Here is a 10,127-nt window from a genome sequence, read left to right as displayed (position 1 = left end):
CATCATCGCCATAGCCTTCCGCCTTCCCACTCGCTCTGGGCGCACGTGCTTAAAGAGTCCCTGCCCCTCCCGCCTCCGCGCTCGGGGCCGCAAGTTTCCTCCGAGAGGCGGGCGCGCACCGCGTCTCCTCGCCGCCGCTTCCCGGGCCCCCAGCGCCGCAGTCTCCGCCCTCTGGGAGGGCGCGCTTCGGAGCCGGCAGGGTGGGGCGCCTCGAGGGAGGGGTCCCAGCGCCGCAGTCTTCGCGTCGCCCGCGACAGCAGCAGCAGGTGGAGCCCCACTCAGTCGCGAGCAGCACTTGGCCGGAAACCCGAGTCGCGGCCGTCCGGCCGGGAGCTGGCCCGCTAGGCTGGAGCCCACGCCGCCCCGGTCCGACCCAGTTTCCCAGGCACCGGGTTACGGAAGCCGGCGGCCGGGGGACAGCGGTTGGGGCCGGGGCCGGATGCATCTCCGTGCGCACAGCTGCGTTGGAAGACCCCAGCCCAGGGTGCAGGACTAACGGGACCTGGCTCGCCTGGACCGCCACCTAAAGACTTGTGTTCGGGGACAGATCGGCTGTGGGATTGAGGACCTCGGAGCCCCCGCATCTGGCCGGACGCTCCCAGAGTCTGGGTGGCGCGCTCGCTTCACGGCTCGAGAACGGACAGAGGCTCTTTCCAGGGGACCGGACCTCCTCGCTTGGTCCTCTATGGAGTCCTCGCACCCGATGCCTGTTGGTCTCAAGCACCTCCCTAGTTGACACAGGTCTGCAGGTGTTCTCTACTGGTTAGATTTCTTCTTTGACTAGGGGAACAGTTGCCGCCAGCGACATTCTGTGCCCGTGGCCACTCCACGTCCTGGGTCTCCTGTCCTGCCCGTATCTTGCCGGCTTCACTGAACCTCAACTCTGCCTTTGCTTGTTGTGCGTGCTCCTAGCCTTTGGCTTTACCAGGAGTGTGCAGACGTTTTCCTGGCCCCCATTTGGGAGGGCACTGGTCTCCAGGGAACGGCTTTGTGTGTGGTGGGATAGGGGTCCTCAACCATGGCCTTCACTTTCGCTGCTTTCTGCTACATGCTGTCCCTGGTGCTCTGCGCTGCGCTCATCTTCTTCGCTATCTGGCACGTAAGTAACCTGCTACCGGCTTCTAACTCTCATTTGCCCCCCTCAACCCCACCCAGGCCCACCTCGTTTTCTCTTTTCACCTGCCTTCTACACATGGCAGGCGTGGGCGGACTGTGAGGCCAGATAGAAGCATTTGGTGAGCAGACCTTGTCCATCTCCCTTGTCCCGGGGCAGGAGACACAATTCTTGACATCCCCGAGGCCAGGAGGTACAGGTACTGGGCAGGTGCACCCTCTTAGCCTGTCTGGAGCTTGTGCCGCGCAGAGGATCTGCGCGGGGCACTCTCCTGGGCGTGGCAAGGTGTCCCGGGCCAGGCCGGTTCGAAGTAGTGGCTTTAAAACCCCATCTGCCGGTCTTCCCCCTCCCCATCCCCTCCTGCAGGAAAGAAGCGCTGCCGGTGGCCCAGGCAATTAGTCAAGTAACTATAACAACTAAACATTTAAAATGTCAGCATCTGTGGTGGGTTGCGTTCAGACATAATTGGAGACAAAGTGGAAACACGACCAGAGCGCCTTGTAAGAGGAAGGAGAGAGAGGCCAGGCGGGAGGAAAATCAAGAGGGATGGGAGTTAAGAAGAGAGTGGGAGGAAGACCAGGATAAACAAGGTTCCAGGTGTTGTAGATCTGGTCATGTCCATCATCCCTGGGGCCCTGGCTTCCTCCCAGTGTGGAGAGCAGATGGGTCATAGGTCATCAAGTATGGTGTGGTGTGGTGTGGTGGAGCCCAGGACTCCTGAAGAGCAGCAGGTCTCCTATGGACTGTCACATTTCACAAACCCTTGACCCCTTAGCTTCCTTCTGAGGCTGGTTAAGGTCCTGGGGAGAATGATCAGAAGGGCCAAGGTCCAAGTGACTGACACCCGCTGTTGACAGCTTTGCCCTTCCAGCAGGGTGGGGCGATGGGAGGGTCCCTGAGACCAACTCCTGGAAGCTCTGAGGAACCTTGGAGAGCTTGTGTACAATAGAAGACCCAGAAGGGAGAAGACTGGGGAGTAGTTGAAATGCTGGTGTTTTGTCTGAGTGGTTTCTAGTGTGAGAGGGTTTGTCTTAAAATAGAACCCTGCATCTCCTGCCATAAGGGCTGTGGCAAGGAGCAGAAGGGGAGTGTCTGGGGAGGAGGAAGGGGCTTCTAACCCCTGGATTCTGAAAAGACCCTGTAGAGCACATCTAAACGTCCCCCTCTTTCTAAGATTGTGTAATCACTTATCAGTTGGTTTAGGAATGGATTCTGATGCAGGAATTTGGGGGCTGATATAAAAAGTCTTGTAAGTTAGGTGTAATGGGGTTTGTTCTCTCTGCCCTGGAATGTTGGGTCTATTCTATTGTGGACAGGGGGATTTGAGGCCCTTGGCAATTGCTAAGAAAAAAATGAAACCATACCAGGTTTAGGATAAAAAGGGGTTCAGGGTAGCCAGTGCCCAAGTATGCAGCAGAGATCTGCTTCCATGTTCTAAAAGAACTTCCTCGGCTTCTTTGGATTTGGAGTGGGAGCCACATTCTTGAAGGCTAATACTTAATTTGCCTTTCCTTTCTGGTTTTGCTTTGTCTGGAGGGTAGCAGATCCCGAGAGCACCCCAAACTCCTTCAGACTTGGTGCTCACTGCATTGGCTCCTGAAGCAGGGTGGGTCCCAAGAAAGAATTCTCTTCTCTCCCACAGGGTGCACATGGGTGGGGATGGGGTGGGGAATAAACACTTCAAGAACAAGTTAATTAAGTGGATGGTTTGTGCAGCTAAGTTGACCAAGTGACGTCTGAATGTCCTAGCGATCCTGTGCTGGCCTCTACCCCCAACCCTCATGGCCCAAACTGAGGGAGTACAATGTAGTCAAATCCCAAGTCAGGTCCTGTTGACAGTTAGTGGAAGTGACAGGGTGACAACAGGCACAGTCCCTGTTTCCTAATCCTTTCCTTCTCTCTCTGAGTCAAGCAATCCAATCCCCACCAGTGATTTGATTCCTGAACACCGAAAGGGGCACTCAGATAAGGTCTGATTTCCTGACACACACACTGTGTGTTTGTGGATATTGGTTGAATGGTGGTAATTATATCAACCTAATATTTAGGAGAGTTAGTAGATGGTGCATTTGCCTTCTTTCCAGAATCTTACATTTCTATACATTTCCTGGTCTGATGAGTCATATTGATTGCTTAGCATGTATTGGCATCCCAAACAATGAATCCGCATTTAAAACGCAGTGGTTAAAATGTCTGCACCCGCTGGGCCAGAAGAGATGCAGGCTGTAGGTTTTTTCCCTTCTGTTTATCTGTCCATGCACATACCTACTTAAGGGAAATAACGGAAGTTCTTGTTTACCCAGTATGTAGTCCTCCACCCTCCAACCTGTGTAGTCTGGAGAAGACCTGTCAGGTGTACCTCCAGTTACCCCCACCTCCCCTCCCCGACCTCCCTGGATATCTAGAAGCAAAGATGGATGTGGCTCGTCATAAGCACATTTAAATATTGATTTTTTTGCTTTGGAAATCTCTCTGCACTGTTTTCACATGAAATTATTTTCCATCAGCCACTGCATTTGGGTACATTTGTCATGGTTTGCAGAAGTGGAGTGAGACTGAGCTTTTTGTTCGTTTGTTGGAAACCATGGCTTTGTGTTCTTCGTGGATATTGCCTCTAGCATGCCAGGGCATCGTTTAGTCCCCACAGATGACTTTTTTACACAGGAAGAAACTCTAGTTCTGAAACTTGCCCAAGCTTGTGCAACTAACTTGCTTGTGTTGGACCTGGGATTTGATTTGAGTCTGTGAGACTCTTACGGTCAAACCCTTTCCCCAACTGTAATCACTGGCTTTGAATTATTGATTTAATAATATTTTCTACCCAAAACATTACCTTCTATGTCAGTAAGATGTTTAGAATTGGAACTTATGATTGGAGTACAGCAAGGTTCAAAACAGTACACATCTTCCCCCTCCCTTGTACCTTTTGTTTTGTTTTGTTTTGTTTTTCAGAGTATTGATATATAGTCCGGGCTGGCCCAGAACCCACCCTCTTCCCATCTCTATTTCCAAAGTGCTAGAATTATAGGCATCTACTACTACACCTAGCTCTGCGCATTCCTCTTTAAAAGAAGAAATTCTACTTCATCTTCTTAAAAAGTAGACTTGCTTATGAAAGCCAAAGGGTAGAGGTTCATTTCCAAAAAGTTTGAAAATACAGCCATATGCAAGGGAACAAAAGTCACCCGCACCTTTCCATTCAGAGAAGACTGGGTGTTTTTAAATGCATTTAAAAGGCTGCATTTGGATGCATCCTATGAGTGTCTTGAAAGGTTTGCTCCACGGAGCGATGTCTGTTTCCAGCCAGCCTGAGATGAACAGTGTTTACTCACAATTCAGAATTTTCTCTGCTCCAGCTTGGCCAAGCCTGTTTGCAGACGGTCTCCTTACATAAACACAGATGAAGCTGTTCTGTGAAAAGATCAAAGATGCATTACCGCTTATTCCAGGCTTTTAGTTTTCCAGGTTTTTAATGTCTAGAGTCCCCCTGAACTTCGGCAGTTAACAAATAAAATTAGTCCCCAGTGATGCTCTCTAGAAAGGCTTGATGTGTCGCCCCATCTTGAAATGGCTTTGGGCTCTGGCCGGCATTGACCCTTGGAGTTTGAGTGCACCTCACGGGTGATAATGAGTCCTAGTCCACTGAAGGAAAGTTTTACTAGACAGCATCTTCATGGCTGGACTTTTCGGCCAGTTCTAACCTGTCAGACCCATCTACGGGGAATACATCTCACTTTCCTCAGTTATCCATCTTTAAGGAGAAAGGTGGGAGTGTTTTGTGAAACCGGATACTTGGGGGGTTCATTTTTCTTGGATATCCTCTTTGACCTGCTCTGAGCCAGGGACAGCACAAGCCCCTGCCAGTCCTTCCCTGGCCTCCACTGCTGGTCTGTTTGGATCAAGCCATTCTCTAGCTTCCAGAGCCAGTCACCTGCAGCGGCTGCCTGTCCACTCTGTCCCCTGCCACCCCACAGACATAGAGCCACCCACATGTGGGTGGGAGAGCCACCCACATAGGAAGAGAAGGGCCGTTACTGCCCATCCTTGTTCTCTGTGGCTGAGGATGATCCCGGGGCGCGGAGGAGCTTCATAAGTTTACACTGGATTCTCCTGCCCTTCTGCCTGGCCCATTTCTGACTGCCCTTGGGGACCACACCCTAGGCAGCCAGGGGGCACACATCCTATTCTGGACTTTGGTGCTTTGGAACCTGGAGAACTGCAACTGATGCCAAAAAGGACCAACCATTCCAGGAGACTCAGAGTCCTTGATAACAGTGGGCAGTCCTCCTGCAAGGGAAGCAGAGGAGGGGGGAGGAGGAAGACAACGTGAATCTGCTGGGCTCCCTCTGTCCAGTGTGATATGTTACCTCTGGCCAGGGGCCGGGGAGCACTGGTGAACCCGGAGGGCTCCCCCTGTCGGTTGTGATATTCACTTCTCATTTCAGCTTGTGTTGAGTGTTGGCTGGCCACCTCCCAAAGCCAGTCTTGTCATCATTGTATGCCCATCAATCATGCTGTAAGAGCAGCGGAGGGAATAGAACTCAGAGGCTCTGGAAACATGCCAGTGCTGGCTGGCAGAGCCTCATCAGTCACTGATGTTTCCAGGCTTCCTAAGCTTGGATGTGGCAGAGGCCCCAAGGCAGGTTTTCTCTAACTCTCTGGTCTCCGAACAAAGGCAGGTGAAGCCATGGGGTTTCTACCTGAGCCAACCCTGAGAGCACATCGGACTTCACTCTCCTCCTGTCCCCTCCAGTCACCGCTCTCTTTTGTCTACTGTGTGTTCATGCGACTCTGCCCTCCATTCTTTGGGCCAGTTTTCTGCTTCGGACTTTCTTCCCACAAGGTGAGAAGTGCCTAATGTCCCCGTCAACGTGCTGTCTGATGGTGTCTTCTCCATTCTTTGCTGTCACTGTCTTTTGCCTCTATGGGTTACTCCCTGCAGGACCCACCAAGGATCTGGGCCTAGTCATGGTCACATCCTCACTGACCTGTGTTGTGCCTAGTACTGAACTGACCTAGAGCCCTGCACTGATGTCACAGAGGCCGTCATCAGGAGCACTCACTTCCCTGCACCTGATCAGGAGCACTCACTGCCCTGCAGTGATGTGACAGAGGCCATCATCAGGAGCACTCACTGCCCTTCACTGATCAGGAGCACTCACTGCCCTGCACCTGATCAGGAGCACTCACTGCCCTGCACTGATCAAGAGCATTCATTGCCCTGCCGTCTTGCTCTTTCCTGTTACTGTAATAGAACGTGGTGCATCATTTAGTAGGAATAAGAGAAATTTATTTGACTCAGTTCTGGGTACTCACAGGTCCCGGATCTAAGGGCTGCACCGTGCAAGGCCTTTCTTATTGCTTCACAACATGATGGAAAGCACTGCATGGCATGAGAGCATGTGTTCCGGAGAGGGAAGGGAGGCTCCACACCCCACTTTTAGAGCTAATTCTTCCTACGATAACAGCTTTAATCCATTCATGAAGGTGGTATCCCATGACCTCATTGCCACCTCTTCATACCATCACAATTGCAATTAAATTTCATCATAGTTTTTGATGAAACAGTCAGTACCCACCCTCCATGAACTTCACGTATACTCTGGTAAATTCAATTCTTCCCTGGCTCAAGTCAAGATCTCCCTTTTGTTGAAGCTGAAATCTTCCTTGAATATTGATTAGACATGTTTTCCTGTATCCTTAGTGCCTCACCCCACAACCGTGTCTCAGGCCTCCAAGTCTCTTTTCTTTGCAGACAGGTTTTGAAGCCCCAAGTCCTGCCCCCTTTCTTTTTAAAGTTCTTCTATCAGACACGTAGTATGCTGGGAGCAGATAAAGCTCCACACCTGTTATCCAGGCCTGGACAAGGTCAGTGTTCGCCAGAGGCATTTCTTCCCTGCTTTTAAGATATTTGTTGACCGCCTTTGACCCATGCGCTCTGTCCACAGCGCTTCTTCACTCAGTGTTTGCCAAGGACACTGGCAGACCTCTGCTGGGCCATCTCTGGGTACCAGTTAGTGCTATGGAGGCCTCTCTGCGGTCTTGACATCGCTGCTCGTGTCTTTCTTGTGGCTGTATTCCCGTTATTTCTTGGACCCTGCACTGTGTTCCTCTTTCTACCCTGGGTGCTTTCCCACATTTCTATCTGGTGGTTTTCTTTCTGCCTTTTAGTCCTTCTCTTAGACCAGGCCTGCGTCTGCCCCCGTGGACTGCCTGCCCCATGCCCCTTTGGTTCCACACTGAACCAGTGTGCCTTCATCATTCAAGGCTTCAGCGGACCTGGTCCTCACCTAGGGACCTTTCCACTCCCCCTTTCTTAGTTACTGTTAGGTGTTAGCTTTCTGTCATGAAGAGAGTGGACTATGAAAGATTTGCTTGGGCTCATAAATCTGAAGTTCTAATTCATGATCCTGGGGCCTGATGGCTTTGGGTCTCTATTGAGGTAGTCCGTCATGGGTATGAAGCAGAGAAAAATCATAAATCGTATGAACCAGGAAGCAACAAGAAAGAGAATGAAGAAATTGAGGTTCCTTAATCTCCTGTAAGGGCACACCCCAAGTGATGGAATGACCTCCTAGTAGGCGCTATCTCCTAAAGGTATTGCCTCCAACTGTCTGGCTCCAAGACTAAGCCTTTAACCTATGCCCCTGGGAACATGCACCATCCAAACATGGGCACACACACATCTGCACCATCTACCTTGCCTCACGACCCTGCTTTGCGCCAGGCGTGATTTGTTCTTCCTTAGAGTATCATATCCCTTCCATATTGGCCTCCTGAGTTTTCATCTCACTTAAATGAACCCACCTGCTGCAACCTTCCCCAGAAAGGTAGTTCCAACATTGGAAAGAATCTCTGCATGTCATACGCATACTAAAACCCCTTCTGGCTTTTACTTACAGACCTTAAAGGACTTCCAAGACTAGGTCCAGTTGGCAGTTTCCTCTCACTTGACATCTTCTGTGCTCCAGCCAGTTCCCATGTGGGCTCTTCCACATCCCTGGAATGCTTCTATTCACCTCCATTCCTTATTGGGCTGGCTGAGTTCCAGCCTTACATTCTCTGTGAAGCCTCCACCCACCCTATCCATTTCTTCCGTCCCTTGCCTTACATCCCATAGTTCCGCTGGTCATGCAGCCCTAAGCTCCTGGTTCGTGAGGACTGGAACTGATGCTGTCTGCTGTGTCCTCCGGATCCAGTGCATGGTGGTGCAATGGTTAGAGCCGCTACTGCAGAATAAGTCAATTAGCATCCAGCTAATGTACTGGACCAACCAAGCTTGATGAATTCTTCCTTGATGAACAGCTTCCTAGACTTACAGTTGTCGTAGGGAGGGTTTCTAAAATTATACATTTCTGGACCTGCAGGAGGCCTGCAGCATCCCAGACGTGGAGGTTCTATGAGGGAAGGTTGTCCACTGTTCTATTCTGTGAAGAGACACCATGACCGAGGCAGCTCCTAGAAGGTGTTTAATTGGGGGCTGGCTTACAGTTTCAGAGAGTTAGAGTGCACGTTCATCACGATAGTAGGAGGAACAGGCTGCGTCCCACGACCCAGCTAGCTTAACCCTTGAAATAATCACACAGAAATTGTATTAATTAAATCACTGCCTGGCCCATTAGCTCTAGCCTGTTATCGGCTACCTCTTACGTCTTGATTAACCCATCTCCATTAATGTGTATCGCCACTTGACTATGGCTTACCGGCATGAAACTAGCCAGCGTCCATCTAGGGCAGGAGAATCATGGTGTCTGTCTGTCTGTCTGTCCTTCTTCCCAGCATCCAGTTCTGTCTACTCCACCTATCTAAGTCTGCCCTATCAAAAAGCCAAGGCAGTCTCTTTATTCAACCAATGAAAGCAACACATAAATAGAAGAACCCCCTGCACTACATCATGTCAGGAAGCATGGCAGCAGCAGGCTCTGTGCTGGGGCAATAACTGAGAGCTTGTGTCTCAAACCCCACCCCAGTGACACACCTTCTCCAACAAGGCCACACCTCATAATCCTTCCTAAACAGTCTACCAGCTGGGAACCAAACATTCAAATACATGAGCCTATGGGGCCATGCTTGTTCAAACCACCACAGTAGTGAGCTTTAGTCCAGCATCTCTAGGCAGAGGGGAGATGCTCAAAGGGACAAATCAGAGGTGGGGGGGAAGGTCCTTGTACTTGCAGAGCAAACATTCTTACTCACTGAACCATCTCACCAGCCCCTGTGACACCCATGAGAATTTTATTACGTTTATTATGTATGTGTGTGTGTGTGTGTGCATGCACGCACATACACACAGCCATGGTATATGTGTGGAGGTCAGAGGACAGCTTGTGGGAGTCACTGTTCTCTCAACCATGTGGGTCCTGGAGATCATACTCACGCTGTCAGACTTGGTGGCCAGTGCCTTCCTGCTAAGCCATCTCCCCAGTCCCCATGAGACCCATTTTTTGACTATAATTGTGAAATACACTATTTTCTCACACCACTTGGCGGCCAGATGTAGATAGTCTCCTTGTGGCTCAGAAGATACAGATATTAAATTCTAGCTCATATGTTTGCAATTCAGGTCGCTTCTTCGTACAGTGACTGAAGGGACCTCAGAAAGGAAGCTTAATTGTGCAGACTGGAGGAGAGGCACCAAGTGAGTCCTGCCACATACAGGGCAGCTGTGCCTATGCATTCCAACCTCAGGTCTGGGGGGCTAGGGTGGCTGCTGCTGGGGGGGGTCGTTTATGTCCAGTGTCTGAATCTTCATGGGTGACTGAGATTTTGTATGCTTAATAGCTCCGGGATTCTGATTAAATCTCTTAAAGGTCATGAAAACTCCCAAGTGCACAATTAAGTCCTGAGTTGGTCTGTGAATAAGCAATGTAGAACTTAATGACGAGGCTGGAAAATATTTTTAATTTAGCATAGGGTGAGAGGCAAACATGAGACTTTCTTACATTGCTAAAATAAAGCCAAAACAAAGCAAGAGAAAGGTATCTAAACCGAGGGTAGCCTGAAATGGAGCCAC

At 50.4% G+C, this 10,127-nt stretch overlaps 1 protein-coding gene across 1 annotated transcript in view; it reads left to right on the top strand.

The window, feature by feature from the left end:
* The first annotated feature begins 230 nt into the window (after nucleotides 1–230).
* Cnih3 (cornichon family AMPA receptor auxiliary protein 3) overlaps nucleotides 231–10,127 on the top strand; it is a 95,621-nt gene continuing 85,724 nt past the window's right edge. The window contains exon 1 of the mRNA XM_048439564.3: nucleotides 231–1,099. Coding sequence (XP_048295521.1) covers nucleotides 1,019–1,099 — 81 coding nt within the window. The 5' untranslated portion in view covers nucleotides 231–1,018. The remainder of the gene's footprint in view (nucleotides 1,100–10,127) is intronic.

This window comes from Myodes glareolus, chromosome 5, assembly GCF_982192425.1.
Source record: "Myodes glareolus chromosome 5, mMyoGla1.1, whole genome shotgun sequence".
In the NCBI taxonomy this organism is placed as follows: Eukaryota; Metazoa; Chordata; class Mammalia; order Rodentia; family Cricetidae; genus Myodes; species Myodes glareolus.
Note: the sequence above shows the minus strand (reverse complement) of the source record. Positions and strands in the feature narration are given on the sequence as shown.